At 38.4% G+C, this 24027-nt stretch overlaps 2 protein-coding genes across 3 annotated transcripts in view; one reads left to right on the forward strand and one right to left on the reverse strand.

Moving 5' to 3' along the window:
- The window catches only part of Dpr1 (defective proboscis extension response 1), a 709894-nt gene that overhangs the window by 413896 nt on the left and 271971 nt on the right, over positions 1-24027 (reverse strand). The window lies entirely within an intron of this gene.
- On the forward strand, positions 1599-22881 carry LOC143375326 (uncharacterized). 2 transcript variants are annotated; one of them, XM_076824313.1, is made up of 6 exons: positions 1599-1716; positions 14839-14964; positions 15249-15395; positions 15568-15695; positions 21711-21859; positions 22710-22881. In XM_076824313.1, the coding sequence occupies exons 2-6, from the start codon at positions 14937-14939 to the stop codon at positions 22738-22740; spliced, it is 483 nt and encodes a 160-aa protein (XP_076680428.1). In that variant the 5' UTR covers positions 1599-1716; positions 14839-14936; the 3' UTR covers positions 22741-22881. The 2 variants fall into 2 exon arrangements, with proteins under 2 accessions (XP_076680428.1, XP_076680429.1); XM_076824314.1 differs by lacking the exon at positions 1599-1716 and adding an exon at positions 14695-14737.

The following is a 24027-nucleotide window of genomic DNA, read 5'->3' on the forward strand; positions in this document are numbered from 1 at the left end:
CGCAGGAATGATAGCTTCCTTAATATCAAATAATTTCGACAATTTCCTGACAATCTCGACACTTCTCAGCTTTTCAATTATCTTGTATTTTCTTCTAATAACTAACAATTCCAATATGAAGCAATAGAATACTTGCAAGTGAAAACATTTTAAAAAATCGAACTCCCGTTTCTCGCATATATCTATTCCGCATTCTATTTTTAATGTTCTGCAATAAAATGCGGCATTTAAGCAACATTTTCAAATAATAAGGCATTCACACAACGGGTGTTTAATTAATACGGATTCTGCTACGTAACAAGCGTCATTTCTTAGCGACTCTCATTTACGTTTTCTGCCTTATACCTAATCACTATTTCCACCATCTTACGTAGCTATTAGATTCTAAAAATATTTTAAATACCATTTACCACTTAATACTGTATCCCCCGATAGAATTACTTCATCGAAATCATAAATGTCTCCGCTCCAGCGTTCCTCCCTTGAAACATTATACAGGGCACAAACAATATTACAAACGCTTGGAAACACTACAAAACTCTACATCTAGAATTCGAATAGTGCCAGCCTGTTTGTAATTCAAGAGGCAATATCAGATTTCGCATTGATTAATTCGGGGGAGTAAATTCCCACAAAGCCTGCCATTACGCCTAATAGGCTGTAAATACACGCAGATGCGTGCGGAACGTGGTGGATCATACATATGCGCCGCATTCTACTGTGCACCCTCCTATGTTCGGTTTCTGTTATTTCGTGTAGGTGCACAGATATGCTTGCCAACTAATTAAAAAATAACAAATAGTTTAATTAGCTTTATCTTCAAATCGGGCATTGAGAGCAAAAACGGACTAACCCACATTGAAAAAAAAAGAAATTAATCGCTCCTATTTTATATGATTAGTACAGCCTACTGGAATGCATTATTGCTACTAACACAATTTCGCAAAAGGATATGGCTTAATCCATTTTCAAGTCTCAACTTTTAATTTGTTACCAACGACTCTCTAATCTGCCCACACTTTTCCTTATTAACATTCTTAAACAAAGCGCAATAGCACATTTCTTCTCGTATAACAGATTTCCTTGACACATTCTCACTCATCATCGAACCACCCATTCCTCGGCAAAAATCGACGCCCCATGAACCAAGAACGAGCCTGATGGCAATCTAAAAAGTGCATTCAGAAACAGTAGGCAACAGTAACGAAATTACTACGAATACTCTACTCAAACACCATGTGAGAGGCGGAGACAATAAATATTCTCGATCGCACAGTCTGACTGTAGCCTCGTTCGATTCCTCCATCGTCCAGGCGAATTGTTCCTGGAACTCGGTAGTAGATGGTAAAATATTATCTTTAGAACGCCATCAGTCTGGATCTACTCGAAATTCGCGGAATGCCCGCCGTCGCGTTGAACGGGGTGTAGGTAAACGTGGGCGCAGGCGGAGCGTGGTGGATCATACATATGCACCGTCTCGTGTGTATCCTTCTGTTCGATTCCAGCCAACTTGGATCACGAGCGCGGCATCCCGATGTTACCGGTCACGGTTCCCGAGGGTTCGGCCTGCAATTTAAATGACTGCGACACGCAGCAAATGTCCCTGGAGCTCGGGCAACAACAGCAGCTCACCTGCAGCCTGATCTCGGTCGGCTCCACCGTCTGCCGGATATGCCACACGAACACGTCCAAGGAGCAGCTGATTTCGCCTTGTAGGTAAATGTATCGCTATCACTTCCTCTCACAACACTTTGCCGCGACGTGTTTTCGGTTCGAGGTGCCCAGAGCTTTCGCTCCACCTCACCGATATAGTTCCTCTGGCGGGGGAACAGGGGCAAACTGAATTATTGCTCGCGCTACTGTGCAGCAGAGTTGGGCTAAATAAAGAAGTATTTAAATAGCGGCTGAAATAAAAGTTACTTTAACTTTAGATTTTTTGACTAATTGTTTTATTCGTTGATCGTTTCAATCTCAGCGATGAATACAATTTTCAGCTTTAACTTGTAAATGACACATGACGAATTAGTTTTTTTTTTAACCTTAGTTCGTTTTTTGGGTATTTTGTTTAATTAAAATTTTTGCCCATCTCTGCTATGCGGGGCGAGTCACCTAAGGCAAGCTACCGGAATAACATCCCAAGTTTTTGAGATGGGCAGACACGTTTGAGAGCAAAGTTGGACAGGACTTTTTCTCAGGTGGAGGTGCTTAGGAGGTTTTCAGACCCTCGGGTTAACTTAATTTATTTAAATGGAACCGTGTATTTTTAAACGCCTACGATTGGAGCCCTTCTCAAAGGCTTTTCGATGACCGTAGTCATTCAATGGTTTTCAAGGTAACGGACATAAAAAAAGAGAAATGTATCTACAGATTATATGGAAATATGTTTAATTAGCTTTGTTTCAAGATTATATTAGCTTTATTTAGAGACTAGCGAAATACCCCGCGCTTCGCTTCGGGCCTAAGAGATATTAAGGACTACATGAAAACACAGTTTTCCCCTTCTCACTGCCTTAGGGGTTGATTAGTGCAAAGTCTTGAAATTGATTTTTAGGAATTTCTGTGGGATACCTTTGTATGTAAAAACTAAGTTGATATCTAATCGGGCCTAAGGGATATTGAGAAGTCCGTGAAAACACAGTTTACCCCTTTCCACCCCCTTAGAGGTTGATTAGGGCAAAATCCTGAAATTGGTTTTTAGGCACTTGTGTGGGTAACATTTTTAAGTAGAAACCAAATTGATATCTAATTGGGCCTAAGAGATATTAAGGAATCCGAAGAAATACATTTTACCCCTTTTCACCCCCTTGGGGCCGGAATTTCCAAATCCTTCCTTAGCGGGCGCCTACGTCATGAAAACAATGTAGGGGAAAAGTGTCTAAAACGATCCCCTTAAGGCGTAATTCATATAAAAAATACAAATGCACATTATTTAAATAAAAGTAAAGTAGTTTTTGTAAGTCAGTTTATCTACCTTATTATTGGCTTATATCAAATTTAGCTACCTGATCAATTATATTTTTTATTCGCATTTTTGTGAAGGCATACTAAAGCGAGGGATCCCTAGAAAAATGACCTCTAGGATCATTTTATACCTACTGATAGTAAATAAGACGAACATTAAAAAGCATCGATTTATTTAAATAAAAATAGATATTAAACTGAGCCACATAATATGCGAACATAATAAATTAAAACAATTTAAAAAAAAATCAAATCTTAGATAATTTTTGGTAGATAATCAATAAATAGAAATACTTAAAATCAACTAATAGACATAAGAAAATAAGACCAGCTTCACAGACTCAAATTTGTTCACGCACCCCCTGGGAATTCCTGGTATCATTTTACCCTAATAGAGTTGTATCATATGACCCCAAACATCCAACTCACATTCAGTGGTTGAATATAACGTCAAATTATTACATTTGGTAACAGAACATACATTAAATTATTTTTGAATTGTCATTAAATTCACGAAAAAAAACAGCTGTCACACTAAGCCGTTTATGACAAAAGTTACCCAACATTAAAAAAGACCTTACCTTAGATGAAAGACAGTAACTATGATTTTTTCTTGTTTATAATACTCACAGCCCTGATATTTACGTGGCACCCTCTCTCTTTCTAGCATTAAAAGAAAAACACTGCTGCCCCTGGCGCTAGAAAGAGAGAGGGTGTCCCCAATGTATATCTTCCTCTTTCTACCGCTTTCTACATTTTCGCTCATTGCATGCTTCCTTCATGTATATATGCTCTAAGGTCAGGACTTCTTCTTTTATATATATATATATAGATAAAAGAAGAAGTCCTATATACAGATAGATATTAACCCTTGTAACCCATAAATTGTGTATAAAATTCATACATTTCTCTTCCACTGAACCCGCGGGCAAAGTGAACAGGCAGAATGAAAACAATGGCACAGCGAAGGAGCTCCCTTAATTCTATGTCCACAGAACTTTCCTTCATCGTCGTTGCAAATAGAATATGTATACTACTAACGTTTGCCGACCTTCGTGCATAGGCTCTGCATATTTAATAGCTACTAATGGCATATCTAAGCGGAGGAATTTTGCTAGAATCAATTTGAAAAAGGGAGGAAAACAGACCAGCGAATGTGTACCTCAGCCATACAGTGGATGTGCAGATTAATGCAAAATAGTAGGCAAAAGTGCCCTCGGATAATTGTATTAGGATTATCCTGATTTATGGTAACTCCGAGCACGTAAATTCTCGCGCTCACTAACATTTCTCATGGAACGGGAATACTTTTGTTCCTTTTTTATTTTTTCTTTTCAATGCCTCTGGCAATATAATTATTCTCTGGATACATGCTCGGTAGGAAGGGGCTTGGCACGTTGATCTTACCTTAATCTCTCATTTAAAGTTAAATCGGCGTATAGAAGCGAGCTAACGATTCCAATTAGCTGGATTTAAACGAGAGCTGAACATTGGCCGCTTAACAAGCACGATCCCCCCAGTATTGTGAAAACTCTCATGTCGAAATTAATATCTCGTGGCTTTTCCGTCGAGCATTCTTTTGTGACCAACCACAATAAACTAAATACAATAAGTGGCAATGAAAATTGTTAACGTTTAAATTCAGTACAGAGCAGGCCGTTGAAGCAAAACTCGGACAAGCGGTGCAATTAAACGTGAATATGGAGAGCAGACAACACTTGAATCCCCCCCCAATATTTACTACTAATTAGCCTGCAAATCAACCGTAGATTACAAAACTAAAATCCACCTGAAGTGAATCGAGAATCTTACGTAAAAAATGGACGCGCTGCTGCTCCACGCCGTTTACAGCTAAGTAGCAATTAATATTGGCAGCCATTCGAAATAAGCCTCTCAAAGTATTCTCAAGCGCTTTTCAATTTCCCTCCGCCATTTTAAACGTCCTCCAATGAAAAAAAAAGAAGAAAAAACTGCGAACGCACAGATAGAAATTCCACTTTAATCGCTCGAGAATTCCGCCGTTCCGTACTAATTACCCAGCTGCTGGCGGGCAATGAAATTTGCAGAAAACGGACCCTATCCCAACGTTAAAATTCCGAAAACCTATTATGCGTCATTGTAAAACAGGCAACCGCCTCGCCGTCTCTGTATTCATACATTTGCGATGCCCTGCCGGACGACAAGCAATTTTGCAAGTGAAATTCGAGCAGCCAATGGTAACCGATTCTCACGGAGGTCGATTAATTACTGGTTACTCTATGTCGACTAATTACCACAAAATATCCCATCAGAATCAATCAGTCGATGTTGTTTGAAATTTGAAGACTAGACGCGATACTCAAATCGCTAAATCCCTACCAGGGTCGCACCAGCTGCCCCTTAATTAATTTGGGGGGGGAGTACCTGTGCACGATAAAAATATCTTGCACTGCTCCGATTAAATCTGCTTGAAGCTAAACACAGCGTAAACAGTCTACTTAGGGCACATTTAAATTTCACTTGACCTTTTCAATTTCGTTTAATGGAGCTTCACTGTTTCGCAAAATTCCATGAAATTTGATGCTCTGAAATCAAATACAGAAACGCTTGCGTGCGTGCAATGCAAGAACTGGGTGTAATTTGATGCGGATCAGTGATAGATTCTTAGTTGATGGTTTTGAATAAATGAATAATCTACACCCCTGTAAATGAATATGGAATTATGGTACCCGTAAGTTTCTTCTTTTCAATGTTGCTCTGGTCTTCAAAATTAATCTGAACTCGGCTCGAATGTTGTACTTTGAAAAGGGACTCCTCAATAAGAGTAGAAACTTTGTCAGAAGGGAAGACGATGTCAATTAAAAATTCTTAAGACTTTACAGAGGTAATCTACTTAGTTTGATTTTTATCCCCAACTAAACGATTTTACTTGGAAATTGAGAAACTGTTTTGTCTTCAGAGCAACGAGAAAAACATTAGATAACACAAATCAAGTCTATGGCAGAAATGTTACATCAATTTGATGGAGATATGTATGAAAAGTTGTGATCCAGTTTGAGGGAACTAAATGTTAAAAGTTAAGAAATTATTGCCTATTCTTGTATCTTTCACTGCTCATCAAACCAATTGGCAAAATTAGCGACAAACAGAGTGTTATGTTTAATACAATTTAATCGCGACGTCTACGTTAAATCGCAAAATTTAATAAAAATTCGTATTACTAAATTCTGCGCCATGTATTCGGATCATGTGTTTAACGCTGAAAGTCAGACGCCGAACACTTTCGTGCTAGAAACAAACGCTGCTGTTCGGCCAAACAAATCCTTTCAGAGCAATAATCTCAAATTTATCGAACGCGTCGACAGCAGACGTGCACATTTACCGATAAATGTGTACATTTCTCGAATACGCATTTCCGCGAGAACAAACTATTCACGTTAAACAAGCCTCGTCGAAACGTAAACCGTATATTTTGAATCAGGACATTAAGCCCTATCGCGAGTGTATACACAGTAACGTTAAACTTGGCCAATCATACTTGCTACATATATGGCCAAAGCACACGACAGAATGCTTCCAACTTATAGCAACATGAGACGAGGTGTCTTATGCTCTAAATAATGCAGACACACACTAGACTGGCCCTAATTTTTAACTCGCGATTTCTTTCGCTCTCACCCCCTAATACGGTTCTATTCCCTAAAAAAAATAGTCCCTGAAAAAGAGTATTGCAATCGGACAACAGAAAAGGATGCCGACTAGGCCTTAGAGTTTAGAACTCATCAACAGTTTGTATTTAAAGAATTTCTCAAAAATGGTAAGCCCTATCGAAATTTTGTTCAAATAATATTAAAAGAGCGTTAAATTTTCTATAATTACTGTATATATAAGTTTCTCGTGCTTCCAACCATTTTTTAGATAATAGCAATTGAATATAGAGAGAGAGAGGTCCGCACTTCGCGCGTTCCACTTGTACGGCGTGACGTATTATCTATACGCGCGGTGTATTAAAATATGTTTATATGTATAAAACTATACATACATATGTATATTTATATATTATATACATGTACGTACATGTTAGCCCCCCAATTGACGCGTGGCATAAGTTTTACCAAGTCGTAAGAGACCAGAATATAATGTTGCAATTACGTATCAACGTTTCAAACTCAACGACAAACTTAACCATAAAAAAATATAAAAGGGGCAATCTTATCGATGATATGTCACTTTCATTAACCAATCACCAATCATCCACCACCACGTGCGCAGTATCATGCACCCTCCGGTGTAATAAACAGGTGTTCCGATTCAGCACCTTTACCCCAGCGACTTTGCGGCCGGTATTCATAGTCGCTACTTATTCTTAAGCAAATGCTTAAGCATTCGACATCCTTTACTAGCTACTAGGTTACTAGAGGATGCCGCATGCTTAAGCATTTGCTTAAGAAGAAGTAGCGACTATGAATACCGGCCTGTGTGCCGATTTCTGTGTGGTTCCTCTGGCCGTCGCAAGATGCGTCGTGATAAGAAATCCATGTACTCATGCATTTATGTGATTGCAATAGTAGAGCTTTCAGTCGTACTTTGCGCAAAAAGTCAGCCTTTCCCCCTTGAGCGCCAATCTAGCTTCCGCCAGAAGAACCAGGACGAAAAAGTCACACATTCTGAACAGGAGTCGGAACATCTGTCTATTACACCGTGCACCTCTCTTACTGCACGAGCTTAGGCCCCGCAGCTTTGTGCTCCGTCCATTTAATTCTCAGGTCCATGGTCCTATTTGAATTTTTATGAAGCCTTTCGCGCGTTCTGATCGCACCACGGCCTGCTACCGGCCGGAACATAGTCATCGGACTCATAGTTATTCGAAATGCGGTTTTGCAACATCGTAGGTTCCAGCCCGCACTAGAGACGGCCATGCTCTAACGTTTGTATCCGAATACAAAAATGCAGATGCATATAGCAGGTGTACTGAAACTTTCGAGCAATAGTGCGAAGTGAAATTGTGTCACAGAAGTATATTGAGTTTCCTGCGTATCCATCAACGCTGCATCATCCCATTAGCATCGTCATCAGTAGCCTACGAGTCCTAATAATGATAGTCTCCGCGTGCTCCACCGAAATTTCCTAAACCCTGCTCTACTCAGTCAACCCTCTTTCTACCCCCAGGACTCTTAAAGCCCATTGCAGTCCCTCAGTTCCACTTCATTACTATTTCAAAGCCTTGTCAGACTCGGTCTAATACTAGTTCTGTTCCACTTCCCGCCATTTCCCATTCTAACACTGACGGTCCAACCCAACCCAATTTCAATGCAGTTCTTGTCGAAGCTGCAGTACCTTTACACTCATCGTTAATCTAACAAACGTCCAATCGTTTCGCTAGGGCTGATTTCTTCCCGCCGACAGTGTCGAAGCCGAGGAAGGAACTCGTCTAAATTCTCTCAACGATTATTCCCCATTGAAATATCTTTGATACATCTCAGCAATCAGCGGTTTACCTCTCTTCAGCAAGCTTACAATCGCACAATGACCATTCTTGATCACATCAAGGGACCACCTCTGGTCTTCACAATTTCAATCTCAACGGGGCCGTTTTCAAGGCACGGCGAGGCAGCCGCATTATTTTCAAACGTATGAATAAAAATCTCAGCGGTGTGCCGTCAACTCGAGTCTTTATTTATCCCTCCCCCTTTCACACAGCCCTTCCTTCTGTTCACCTATTCCTCTCTTCCCCGCCATTCACTCTCACCCCCTAGCGCTTTTTTGTTCACACCATATCTGCCTTTTTCGCTATTTCCCTCCCTTTCTCTCGTTTATTCCGCACGTCTCTCGCTATCCAATTTTCTCCTTTTTCACCTCTGCCCCTCTGTGCCCCCTCTGCGAAGAACTTAATTCGCGAGGTCCTCGTGAGGATTGTCGAGGAACGATACGCGTGACCTATTTCTTCCTGAGTTTTCTATGGTCCCGTTGCATCAGCCGTGGATCACTATGTGCCTCAACGTCACAACGTCAACGCGAAAGACGCGCATTCAGCGAGGTGTCAAGCATTCGTTCGCCCGTGGGATGCTGTGAACTTTTCACGCGTGCATGCACAAGGCAACCGATACTTAATCTTGCACTATACGATAAGGGTTACGCGCCACTTAGGCGCATAATAAAGTGGGGCGGTAATGGCTAAGCATATTATTACAAAAAAATCGATTTTTTTTTCATTTATCACTGGAGGGCTTCTTTAAATTACGTAAGGCGTTTAGGGATGCGAGTCGCGAATTTCTTACTTTTTTTACAGGGAGGGTAGCAGGTAGCGTTTTACCTAATATTTTGTAATCTAATTTTCAATAAATACAAATTCTGTTATTAACGTTCTAGAAAAGTAATTTTAGTTTAAATTCCCCGAAACCGAGTTAAATGAATATTATAAATCTTTAAAAGAATTTTAATTACTGAAAATATGCAATGTAAAATATATTATGTAAGGACCGGACGGGGGGTTGGAATATAAAATCTTACGAATTCTTATACTGAAGGAGTGAGGGGGTAAGAAATCGCCAAAATTACCCTTACGTAATTTAAGGACGCACCCTGACTGCAAATTTGATATAGATAGTGTTCATGAAATGTGCCACTAAATTGCAAGCAATTTTTCAAATTTTTAATCTGATTCGACAGTGAGTACAGGAGGAGGCAATCAATTTCTCAGCAAAAGTAAATTTTCAACTATTAATATAACGCTCTTAATTAAAAACCAAATATTACAAAACCGAAACCTACGAGTATAAATCTTAAAGAAATGTTTCGTTTTATTGTCTGTGAATGACAGCAACAACATCAATTTCTAATATTCTTGATCACAAGAAACGGAGAATGTTTGTTAAATGTTCTTGTACGTGTGCATTACAAGTAAACAATTTAATCTCGCAATTTACTACACTACTATATTTTATCGCCTTGTGGATCCCATTATCCTCTTAGCCGTGGCATGCACGTGCTTCGATTGTAGTCAGTCAAGCAATTCGTCAATGCGATTAACTTGATTTCGATGGATGCAGCGTGAGGTATCTGCTTGATCCAGACTGTGTCTAGATTAGAACTTGGATCAGATATCTGTTGGATACGTCTTAGCTATAAATCGCGTGAAAATCCTTGGCAAATATGTCTCCTTAATATATATATGTACAGTCTCTGGCTGTTAACTCTGTTATTTGATTTTCGATGATAGAATTGGTGTGTATAAAAGTTTCGATAGATAATATTATTAGTGTATTCAAAATTGTCCAAATAGGCGATGACTAGATTAATAAATAAACTGAAGGAACTGTCTACCAATAATTAGTACAGAAGACTGCTTCACTGTTACCAGATATTAACCTTTAGAGGAACGGGCTGGCCACTACAGTGGCCATTTTGCTGGTATATATGCATAAATTTTAAGTAAATGAAATTTACAATTTCAATGAAAAAATCCTGGCCCTCTAAAGGTTATTTTTTTTTTCGGTTACATAATATTCTGTATTATTGTCATTGTACCATAGATACACTGATTGCGTTATTTTAAGATAATATTGAAAGACGACTTAGGAACAGTTAAAAGCATCTTACTATCTGTGCTTATTTTCTTCATTTTACTTACTTTCTGCGAGAAAAGTTTGCATCTGTTCGCTCAATTACTTTCCCTTGAAGATAGGACTTTACGTGCCGAGGTAAATTAATTAGGCTTATGGAGTTGGTGCTGTAGGAAGGTGCGAATTTTGCAGTCTTACACTCTCACCGAAAGTAAACCCAATTCGGGATTGCTGAGAGAATCATTCAAAATCATCAGAATTAAATCACACTGCGCGTAAATACGAATACTGGTTAATCAAAAATCGGTTGATCTGACAGCTGAATATTTCTGAGACGGTTAATTTTCAGGCACTGGTTCAGCAAGACTGTTCTCCCTCTCTGAATGAGCTCTTCTAGTCTCTACAGCTTGCACCCATGTTGTGCGACAGCCTGTACAGCACGCTGCCACTGTCAATAACTGTCATCTGTTATCTACCTTGATGCGACGGCCGACAACACGTGCGAGGAGTGGACCCAACAGTTAAACTTTTAAATAAAACCTTGCAACGACTACACAGCAGGCTAACTTTTTAATTGGCAAACATCCCAGCCGCCCTCTTTCACCTCCTCGACTACCCCTTGTGTAACATAGCTGAACCTAGACAGAACTATTGTCCCTACCTTCAGGCCATTGCTGAGCGAAATTCTGCCCTGTGTTCCAACGCGACGGAACAATACAACAGTGTGCAACACAGAAACATTTAACCTCGTTTTTTATTCTCGAAAAACGCTACGTCCAATTTAATTGTACCACCCACCCTTCGTGGTGTGGAAGCATTTGCACAGTGAGCCTACATATTTTAACTGAATAATGCACTGAACGTTAACCCTTCGTGGTCACACATTCTCGCAATCACAAATTGGTCATCAGTGGCGCACGCAGGGGGAGGCCCTGCCCGCCCGCCCTCAAATAAAAAGAGAAAAAAGGAGAAAGGAACGGAGTTGTATCAATTGCCTGCAAGACGGAGCGAGACAAAGTATTAACGCGTCGCGCGTCGTCTGTCTCACCCCCTCCCCCCCAAAATAAAATCCTTCGTGCGCTACTGTTAGTCACATGAGGTTCACTTCACACTAGCGTCAGTTTTGAGTTACCATTTTCGTATTTTTTAATCTTTTAACTTTTCAGTGATAACTGTATATTAGTAATACTCATACAATCATGCTCTAGTAGTCTTTTTCTACAAATATAAGTTATGATATTATGAAATTTGTAGTTGAAAAAATAGTTGTGGAAAAAAGCGTTTTGTTTTGTTAAAATTCAACAGATTTTTAAACTGTAATATTAAGGTCTAAAAATTTACAAGAATATTGGTAAAGATATATATTTCTGGACGAAGATTGCCTGGGGTGCGATAACACCCCCTGTGACTACGAGGGGTGTAAGTACTCGAAGAATTCTACATTATCATTTACAGAGTGGGATCGATGCACTAATTTTTTAAATTTTTATTTAATTTTTAAAAAAAAAATTAATTCTCATTTATTTTTTTTTTCATTTAATTTTTTAAAAAAAATTTTTAAGTTTTATTTAATTTTTTTATAATATTTTTAAAATTTGTATTTAATTTTTTTTTAATTTTAATTACAATAGACGGGTTAGACAACCCTTTGGTACAATTAATTACAAAATGAGGTAGAAAAGCGGAGTCACATTAAGAAAGAAAGAGAAAATAAGGAAAGGAGGCAAGATGATTTACGTTGCTTTTTCATTTCCTCTTGTACGTATCGATAAATTTGTACGACTTTCATTCGTGCAGCACACTTGTGGAAATGGAATAAAACTATGTACATACACACCTTATGAAAAGCTCGGATGCCACCTATTTCGATCAGTGCCTGTTGATGGAGATGCATTGAAAACAGCGTTCGACTGAGTTTTCAGAGCAGTCGAATAGAAATGCTAACGAGTTTCAGTGACAGAATCGTGGCGCACACTTTGATCTCTGCTGAACAGTCGCGAGATTCTATTTCGCGGCTCGAATTCTGAAAAATGCCGCCTCGCGGGCACTGTAGACATTCAGGGTGAATAAAAATATCGAGCAGAAGGGCGGCGTGAATTACGACATCAACTATGAAAAACGCAATTGGGAAATTTAAAAAATAACAGAAAGTTAATGGAAACGTTAACTGTCTGTCGACCCTCGAATAAAACAGAGAAATCACGGTCCGCGCATACATATATGGCGTGTCATTTCCTTTTTAATCTTTTCACATTTCCTACATTCGTATCTGGAGGGAAGGCTGAAGGTACGGAATATATAATGGAAACTGTGAATTCTTTAAACACAATCTACAACCTTAGTACACTTAATTCTGTTTTTACACGACCCAGAAAAAATTAAATTCTTTTTTTGCGCGATTAATGTTATTTTAAGAAGAAATGTTCCCACTTATTTCCCTGGGAAATTGCTCTGAATTAAAAAAAACTTCTCAGGGGTTGCATTTAACTTCGTCTTGACTTTCGTCTTCCATATGCACTGGTATAGTATTTAGTTGAGTACAAGTAGTAAACCACCCCGATCTAAGACCATTAACCGCAGATACTGCGAACAGCTTTAGGTCAAGTAGCTTCTACGACGAGGTCCAACTAAAACTGACTTGCCCGCAAATTATGAACTTCGCAGGTTCCAAAGAATTCAGCTCGCTAAAAGCCTCGTCGTAACTCGCTGAAACACGCAAACACGCCTCGCGGAAAGTTGAATACGATGGGTTTCGGTGAATGCGAAGGGATGCCCACGTGCGAGCATAATTTTAACACTTTGTGCGACAGTTACTGCGCTGACGGGAGGGGTGTCTCGCGAGAAAACCAAAATGGCCGAACCGTGCGAACGAGCGAATAATTTGAGAAATGTGTCTGAATCTTGAGAAGTTCCTTTTTTACAAGAACAAAAAAAAATTTATGCAAATACACGAGAGAAATGTGAGAAGTGAAACGCAAATCTTTCGAACAGTGACCCGGGTAGTTTTCAAACCTGCTAAGCGCCCTTTCTTATCCAAATGTTACTGTGAAATATAAGGATTCCGAATGCCTCGGAGGAAATAAAATCGAACCGATTCCGTTCGATGATGGATGCACGAATATCTGCATTCCGACGTTCGACATGCTCGTAAGACGTAAGCTCCAATTGATCCCAAATTTAGTGAAAGAATAATGGGGGTGAATCCATACTGGAAAATTGATCAGCTGACTTTTTTAGTCTATTTTTTCATTGGAAATCTATTAATCTGGATTATTATCCGTCTTCGAAGCTTTCAATTCTGACGAATTGCTGAATGCAATGATATTATTAAATTCTGTTTGGAATTTTGAAAAGTAGCTAGGAAGTATTGTGTAACAAAATAAGGTAAAATAAGTAGAGGGGTGGGGGCAATTGCGGGGGTCATTATTATTATGTAAAATGGCTGTGGCTTTCATACTTTGATCTATATTAATTAGGAACCGAAACAGTTATGTAATTTTTTAATAGGTTCTATTTAAAACATGGACCGTGGAATTTTTTTAAAAACGTTCTCATATTATAAATTCCTATGAGGTCAGATAAAGGAAAGTTCTCGAAATTAAAAGTTTCAGTTTGAGTAGAATTTATAAAATATAAAAATAAAAATGTTTCTACAAAAGGAACAAATATGTGTTTTATCAGTATTAAAATGGTGTTTTATTTAATTGTGACAAATACTGAATACTATTAAATGAATAGTGCTATAACAATATTAAATAGTTATTACAGTTAAATTGATATTCAGAATGTGATTTATTTGTAATATTTACGTAAATAATTCACGGCTCAAAGCTTGTTTGTGTTTCTCTTTGAAATGAACAGTTAGGAAGCTAACGACGTTAGTGAATACACACATTTATAAAGCAAATACACAAAGCAAATTGAAAATTACTTTTGTTAGTAAAATTATTAATTACTTATGTTATGATTTTTATAGGTACCTTTTATTAAATAAACATGTGAATAATATGGTATTATATTGTTAAATAAAACCAGTACCTAGAGGTTTTCTGCTTTTCTTTAATTTATGAAAACTTTTTTAATAAACGTTCTAAAATAACTTGTTCCCATGGAACTTGTATTCTACAGATTCTAAAATATCTGTTCCATGAGAACACTTTTTAAAGAAGTTCCTAAGGGTAACATTTCTTCCCATAAAAATACCACAGGAACAGATATTCTCTTAAACGAAACACGTAAGCTCTAACAGAATTTTTTAAAAACGAAAGAGAACTGTTCATTTCGATCCCTGGTATTAAATATTTCTCTTGTACCCAGTGAAACTATATTCTTTCAGATGCAAAGGAACGTTGGCTTATGTACACTTGGCCTGCTTAGAAAGATGGTTGAATCAAACGTGCCGTTCTTATTGCGAATTGTGCCGTTTCCACTTCAATGTTGTCGAGACACCTCGTTACCGATGGTAAGCATTCAGTTTATTTATTTACAAAATATCTTGCTTTTAAATTCTAATCGCACTGAGACCTTAAGAAAATTGGTCTTCCACTTCCACTCTTGTTCCCTATTGTAAATTGGGAACTGAGCTTATTTTGCTCTCGACAACCGGCAGCTAAATTGTAAATCCCAAATCCCTGTGATTTCTTCATTTTACTACGTTTTATATTACGTCCCAGTATTTGGCGAAAAATTAATCGATTTTACTTTAAATGTAGCGCATGAAATTCAACTTGTTTTCGACTTGCATAGTGATCACTTTTATGGGAACCTTCAGGCCAGAATCATTGAGGATATGGATTAGCCATCCGTGGAATCGTAGAAACATACAGTCAGATTTGCTTATCTTCACATTACTTTCCGTCGTTACCGTGGGTTTGGTAACTGTTTGTCTTTTAGGTGAGTGAACATGCAACGAGACAGAAGCGTAATGTAATCAAACATATTTCAAAATGTACCTTCTGTTGTTGGCAGAACAGCTTTCTTTCAAAGAAGCAAACTAATTAATTTGATCATTCCAAATATGATTATGTCTCATAAATATAGGCATACTGATTTGATCGTAATGTAGGTATGCAATATTTCGTCATCGAGGGTAAGAAAATCGGAATTTCACGACTCTGGACCAGGGGAGCCATCTGGTTTTTTCTGACAATTGTAGTGCTGGGTTACCTCACGACAGTGTATTTGTTGGCCAAGGTAAATCATTTTATAATTAAATAATACAACAGAACACAGCATTTTTAAAAAAAATTAGAAACATTGCTGAAGTGATGCTTTGCTTTGTTCAAGTGATGCTAATAACGTCAGAATTATTTTTTTCCGACAATTAAATGGCACTAAGGGTGAAACCACCCCCTTAGAGAAATTGTGATTTTTCATATTATCGCAAATATCTGCGAAACCGTAAAAAATATCGAAAAAAAGTTTAATTCAAAGTTTTATGGTCTCCATTATCCTACAATATGGCGATAAAGAATTTTCGGAAAAAGGGTGGTGAAGATAAATTTCGAAAAAATGAATGTTTTCGAGGATATCAGAAAACATTAAACTTCAAATTAATCTTTTCGGAGATATTCACGATAATATGATTACTCACAATTCTATTTCTTTGGTGGGGTGTATGCACCCCTAGGACCGTTTCAACGCCGAAACAAAAAATAGTTACGTTGCGATCATCACCTGAGCTACAGAGGCTGGCCAAATTATTATAATCAAAACATTTTCGTCAATTTTTATGGTCATTTTAAACTGGATTTAATACGATTAAAAAAGATCTAAAATTGGCAACTAAAGATACTGAAAGGAAACTTTCTTAGATTTCCAAAACACTCATGAAAATTTGTCTACGATAATGACTTCGCAAGTTATAGGTGTCCAAAGTGAAAAATACCTTTTTTGGTATGATTGCGAATAACTGGGTCAATAAAAATCGTACAACAAAACAAAAAAAAAAACAAATTAAAGAGAAATGTTTGCTCTATAAGAGCTCTTCGTTGAATTTACTATAAAAAAAATTCGGCTCGCGTATACGTTCAAACTAAGTAGACAAAAATTTCTGAAACTTCGTTTCCTGCGCTTCATCTTGATAAAATAGTATTATACAGGATGAAAAGAAAAATTGAGTCCTGATTCAAAAACTAGAAACTTCAAGCATTAAAATGCGCTTTTTTTTAAATATTTCTTGCGACCATTTTTCGCAGAGAATATAATAATTTGGCCACCCACTGTAAATTTCTGCAAAGTTCGAAATTTTTTGAACTTTCGAGTGATCGAATATCCCTCGTTAGAAAAGAGGCGAAGCTATTCGACATTTTAATTATTAACTTTCAATATTTCGGCGTAAATAAGCCATTCGCATTAACACTCTTATCACCTCTTACAACCATCCACCACGTGTAAGTACATTATCCCTTATTTATCTCATTCTGCTTTCCTGCGGAATTCTCAACAAGGCTGACCACTGTGTGAGCATTAAACAGGTATTGCGCTACAATGAAACGTATTTAACTCTTGCTTGTTGCGCCCCCAAGAGACGGATGCTCTTGCAATTAAGTGCACAACTGCTACTAGCAGGCAGAGATTAGCTACGCGACTCGCCCATAAATCTGATAATACATAAGTCCCCCATTTATTCCGTCGCTTAGGAACGCCCTGTATTCAATCCTCGCAACATGCTTTCACAACGACAGAGCCATGACGACTGAGCCAAAAAATCTGTCGCTCCGCGCTGCTTCGAGAACGAAACGTCACTGGTCACGTGGACAATTTTATTCAGCGTCTTCAGTGCGGTTGGGCCTGCCATTCGAGTTCACAGGCAGCGATACGGAGTATAATACGGTTCCTAACAAGTTCCCTAAACGACCTGGCGTAATCCAAACTTGGGAGTTTTTTGTGTCAGCCGCAAATAGACTTTTCTTTTTTCGCCCGCAAATGCATTCAAGGCATATTCTTCCCGCGGGTAATCCCCTTAATGGTACTGCAGTTTGCTCGTTTTTTCGCCAACTTTAAATCCATCTGGTACACCCACGAGGTGGTCAGGCGGAAACTTGAAACTGGCCACCTTTGTTTTCATCAAGCCCTGACGTGCTTCATTTAAATATGCAGACATCTCGCGGGCGAGCCGCGTCCCACTATTCGGGGAATAATGAAACTTAGAGATTAAAAAGCACTCGCGACGCGACGTTAAATTTGAATATTTACTACATCCGTCACTTTATCCTAAACTCTCTCCTACGGTGTACTAGAAATATTTACCATCTATGTAACGCCGCTTTGAAATGTTTCCTATAGATTGAAAAATGGCACTATCGCGGTTTCAGCTGCCAGAAGCTTTAGATCCTTACGAAGAGCTCAAGAAGTCAAAAGTGTTGGGAATTATAATATCAAAATATCATAAGCCAGAATTATTAATCCACATTTCCCATTTATTTTTTCGCCTAAAATCGCCACTGGTTGCAGAACACCCTTTGCGCTTTCATGTTGGGACAAGCCAATCATTGTCTATCCAAGTCCCCGGGAATTAACTGAACAACCCAATGCGTCCTCGAATTCCTCTGCAGCCACAGGGCGCAAGCACTCGTTACCGGAGAAAACCGTGTATCCCGCACGCACCACTTGTTTCTCCGTGGAATTTTCTCGTAAAGGGTATCGAGTGCTCCGTTCGAAGGGTAAAAATACCGCGCGGAACCTCGCAAGAGACGATGCACTCCGATGATAGCTCGAAGGCAGGTCTAGGTCAGCAGCTTTACGCTGTGGCTTCAGTGCGGCTGTCGCTCGCGGTTTATATTTATGCGGCACGATTCAGCCGACCCAGATAACGGGCTGCCTCGAAGCGGATACATTAAAGCGCGGCGCAAAGGTGAAGCAGGTGAGGCAACGGCTCCGCTGCGTGGATGTAACGTCAACCAAGTGAACCGAAACAAACGCGCCAGGACACACTCTTTCTGGCTAAAGGAAATAACATGAAAGACATCTATGAGCACGATAACACAGTGATGTCTTCTAAATGGAGGGGCACCAAACCCAATGGGAAGGTGATTAAAGGGTCATTCTACTTTGAACCGCGCCGAATAATTAAGCTATTTTTAAAGATACTTTTCTCGGTAAATGCAACATATAATGAAATAAATCTTTTTGGTATTTATTAAGTTACTCGTATATTATATAATAGAAATTAAAAAGAATTTTTGCAATTTGTTTTAATCGTTTTTTTTTTACAGTGTTCATGGCGTAGGTGATTTCTCGGCTCAGGCTTATCCGAAACAAAAAATTCCCAAAGATTCTTAATCTGTATGAGTGTCGCTATAGTCCCTAGCTTAATTAACAATTTTTGTTGAAAAGTAACAAAATGACTGCGGTTTGGAAAAAAAAGTTTGACAAAATACTACAAATGGATGTATTCTCGGGTGTCCCATGAGAAAAATCTCGGTTATTTCTCGACAGAAATTGGTAATTGAGCTAGGGGCTAGAGCAACACTCATATAGATTAAGAATTTTTTTGAATTTTTTGTTTGGGATAAGCCTGAGTCGAGAAATCACCTACGTCATGAACATACCTACCTCATTTTTTAGGTGTCATATTGACGCTGTAAAAAAAATATTAAAACAAATTAAAAAATTCTTTTATTTTTCTATTGCATAATATAAGAGTAACTTAATAAATACCAAAAAGATTTATTTCGTTATATGTTGTATTTACTGAAAAAAAATCTTTACATATAGCTTAATTTTTCGGTCGGTCAAAGTAGAATGACTCCTTAACTCTTGGACAACGGATGGGCCGATTTGGTGACCATTTTGCCCTATAATTTTACTCATATAAGTTACGAGTTACTCACGAGAAGTTACTCGTATACTTACTATCATTTTGGGACATAATTTTCTTTTGGTTGTACATTTTATACTGGAGAAAGTTTTTTTGTTTTGTGTTATGTATGCAAAAGTACATATTAACCCTCGGTTGTCAAACCTATTTTTTCGAACGTAGTAGAATTAACAAAGCATTTTCAATCAGCTGCTTTTTTAAAAACTATCTGTCAAATTAAATCGCAAAAATTCTGAGATAAAGTTGGATCGTTTTAAAACATGAAAATTAACATTTGAAGCATACAGTAGGTTTAAACAGTAGTAACATTTTCAACGATGCCTCAAAGATATTTTATCTGAAAGTCAAATTGTGTGAATTCCAGAATTTTTATTAATCGAACACAAAATACCTGTTAAACCTGAACTCTTACAACAGAGTCAAATTGTTAGTGTACAAAGTTAACTTAAAACAGAAAAGACATGATTTAAGATAAGAGACTATATTTATAAAAGTATAATAAAGCATCCTGAAAGGATGAAGCTGAAGAATATGTAACACGAGATGAATTGCAATTGAGTAGAGAATGTGTAAAAGTGGATGATAAATTAAGAAATTTTATGAAATATCTTTGCAACGTATCCTGGAAGAAAAATGAAACTCGCAATATAGACATCCATGCGAAAACAATGGCAGCGACGTTCGAAAGACCGTCCCTGAAGGGTACTTAAAAAGACCTGACAAGTTGTCTTCATACGCCTTTATGGTCACGTCAATCATCTTTTCTAAAGAGCTTTATATAAGAGTAGCAAACTACCCCCGCGCTTCGCTGCGGGCCTAAGAGATATTAAGGACTCCATGAAAACACATTTCACCCCTTTTCACCACCCCTTTAAAATTGGTCTTTAGGCATTCGTGTGGGTAATCTTTCGAAGTAAAAACCAAGTTGACACTTAATCGGCCCTAAGAGATTTTCAGGAATCTGTGAAAATACATTTCACCCCTTTTCACCTTAGGGGTTGGTTAGGCCGAAATCCTAAAATTGGTTTTTAGGGATTTGTTTGGGTAATCTTTGTGAGTAAGAACCAAGTTGATATTTAATCGGGCCTAGGAGATATTAAGGAGTTCAAGAAAATATATATTACCCCTTTTCACCCCCTTGGGGATGGAATTTCCAAAAATCCTTCCTTGGTGGGTCTGGGTTAGGTCTCGGTTTGACGCCTACGCCACGAAAACAATGAACCTTCCAAATTTCACGTTCCTAAGTTAAACGGTTTGATCTGGGCATTGATGAGTCAGTCAAGTCAGTCAGGACTTCTTTTTATATATATCAGTCAGTCAAGTCAGTCAGAACTTCTTTTTATATATATATTCTCTGTATTATTCTTCATCCACGAATTTTAATTACTCGTTGTATATTGTAAAGCCATTGAACGCACCCAGTCGCTTTGAAGCAGAAAATTCTACGTCAAGCTCTGCCTACATCCTTTGAGTGCAATTCGACCGAGCTTCAGAAGTTTTCAATGAAAAAACTGTTAGAGAATCCGGTGCATGCGCACGTCGAGCACGTAGATATATAGGAAGACAAAAAATGTCAACTTGAATTGAGAAAGGACCAAGAAGATATTGCAAAGCGGAGGTGGCTTTAACAGGAAACGCCAGGAGTCCCTTTCATCCTTTTGAACTTCCCGGCGCTCGATAGAGGCCGTAAAAATATTATGATGCGGACTACAGGCGGACGTTTGATAAACGTCAATGTGTATGGAAACCATATGCTCTTCTGACAGAATGTTTCATAAGATTCGACACTTAAACCTCATATTCTCGTTGCTCGTTATTCTTGTTCTAAAGGCAAACGTCGACAGCGAGCTGCGAGCTATTCGATTGAAGCACAGCCCACGCAAAGTCCACTTGAACTCCTTAATACCCACATTGAATTCAGAGTACGAAGTGACGAGGTTACCAGAGATCGGTGGGTCAGAAGAGAGCCAAACTAAAATATTAGGGACGGGCTAGGCTAATTGATTCTCGGGGAACGTGGGGAGGACATGGCTGAGCGCATATCTCAATAGAAACGAGACAAGAATTTCGAGGAAAACCTTGTTCCTGGCTGCATAAATTCCATTCCCATCAGGTAGTCGGATCGAAATCCAGCCAGGGCACGTTTAATTAAGAATTATCGCGAATACGTGACAGCTCGGAATCAGTTTCTCCCCTTTTCGATCAGGCCAGCTAGAGACCTGGCCACTTCGAAGGCACTCGAGACTAATTTATCGAGCAGAGTGTCTTCCGGCGGTGACAACCGAAACTATCTGGATAATTTAAATCGACGAGGAAGGGCCGGCTGCCTGTATAGATTTTCACGACCTTTTTTAGCACAGCTCACGGCTCATTTTTCTTTTCGCCAGGACCAGGTGTCGCCCTGGTACAGGTGGTGGAAGAGCACCGTGAACGTCAGGCTTATCATGGACCCTCAGCTATTTAGACGGCCGTCGAACGAGTCCTCTCAGAGCTACGAAAACCAGACGACGGGCAACGATACCTTGCAAAATGCCAGGTTCGTGGTCGTAAAAATATTTGTGTCAAAATTAGGAACTATAATGTTAATTCCAATAGTAAAGTTCTGAAACTGCAGTCTTCTCGAATCTGAGCGAAATGCATGCTTTTATTTCTTTCTCATCATCGTATACTGTGGTGAAGCTTTGAAGTTTAATTAAGTTTTTGCAGCTTCGCAACTGTACCATTGGAATTACGATATGTGTTTCCTTATTGACCAAGGAATATTCTTAAAATAAAACGGATTATGGTCATCGATAGTTCAATACCTTGTTTATGAATATTCACTTTTTGGATACGTCTGTTATTCTGTTGTTATATATATATGTTCTGAAAAATTGTAACATGATTCTTAATTGCACTTCAATAGGATGAGAGAAGAAAACATGATTATATGAACGTACATTGTTTTGGTATTTGTTTTCCAAATTATAGTGAACTTATTTTAAGATAGTTTACCTTATACATATAGTGGGATTCTAAATACTGTCACGCAAGAAATCTTAGATGAGCTTAGAACTGTGGGAAATTGTATTAAAAAAATATATTGTAACTGGCAGATTATAATTTTCAATAGCACATTTTGTATATGTCTATTTCATGACTTTAAAAAAAAAGTAGGCAGAATTTAATTGCAAAGTACTTCTTAATTTGTCATAATTTGGTAGAGGAAACCTAATTATCCCACATTCATATAAAATATTTCCTATTGTATACCAATATAACCATTAGTTTTAGTTTATTTTTGCAATTACGAATCACCGATTGGAAAAATAGTTTCAACTTGGAAAGTCGTAATGGTTCTTCTTCCTGTCACTGGCACGTTGCATTACGTAAATTAACATTTTCAGATGTACGAATGGCAACGCTCAATGTCAGTGACGAAGTACTGCAAGTGTCCAAGATTAAATACACTGATCTTCTTTAATATTATAATCATACCATTATTTTTAAGCAAGATTTTGTAAATTCCCAAGTAAAACTACCGCCCTTTATTCCGAATAAAAATGTCTCTCTTCCTTATCCTCTGTTTTCAACTTAATATAAAACGATACCTGTATGTTTACAAATATTAAACCACGAGAGGACATATTCTAATCATGCAAATAAAGGACAAACGCCATTCTCACGGTATAAAACAACTTTTTACGTCCAAAAGCTGTTCCTTCGCCTACAGTTTCTTCTCAAATTCGACAAATGTGTTACGAGCGCAAAACACAGCGGCAAGGCTGAGCTCGAGTATTTTTATTCAACTACCATCTAAACTACGGAGATAACCATAGCTGTTTATGCCTAGCTTCGGGCCGAAACGTATGATAATAGCGGGATATAAATAGTTGGCGGACCTCCAGGTGAGTTAATTGCTAGATCAGCAGTAGTTTCGTTTTCTCTGCGCAGGCACGTCCGCCGGGGCTAATTTTTTCTTGGCAGTAGGTGTGCTTAAGCTGGCAAGATATTCCTGTTTAATGCACCGCCGTTGGTGCACCTGCATTCGAATCTCATTTGAGAGATTAAATCTCTCGCACCACCCGTGAAACATGGAAAGGTTTCAGGGCGGGTGGCAGATCTCGATTTGGTGTAAAAATTCATTGTCAAAGTGATGGAGACCCTTTTAACTGTACTGCAAGTAACTTTCCTTTCAGTAGGACATTATTCTGTGGACCTGTCTTTTTCTATATATCTGTATTAGTAGCTATCCGTGGAGCGAAATGAGCATGATATATTTTTTAGTGCACAGCAGAACGGCAATTCAGCGTTCGCAATATTTTGGAGCATAAAGTGGAGTGAAAAGTAAAGTATTGCGTAGAAACAGGAATTCACGAGGCTCTGATTGCGGAGGATTTAGCTTTGCAAGCATTTAATATCGCCTTAGATTTCGACCAGGAGCTAAGAAGCAAAGGATTTGAAGAAACTTCGCGTAATTGAATTTCCGCTCCTATCCACATATCATTTTTATGCTTCCCTCGAGAGAAATTGGAAATTAACGTCGTTTATATTAGTGCACGTTCTGGCACTTCTGGTGTCTTCGGTATAAATCAAACAGTAGGTACGTAACACTTCAAAAGGCTCAGTAATTTCCGTATCGTAATTTCTACGCTACGTATCAGTAATTTCTCTTCTTTCTAAGGGATGAAAATATAGGCTCGATAAGGGACTCTTAACAGGATA

Source organism: Andrena cerasifolii, chromosome 12 (assembly GCF_050908995.1).
Source record: "Andrena cerasifolii isolate SP2316 chromosome 12, iyAndCera1_principal, whole genome shotgun sequence".
Classification (NCBI taxonomy): Eukaryota; Metazoa; Arthropoda; class Insecta; order Hymenoptera; family Andrenidae; genus Andrena; species Andrena cerasifolii.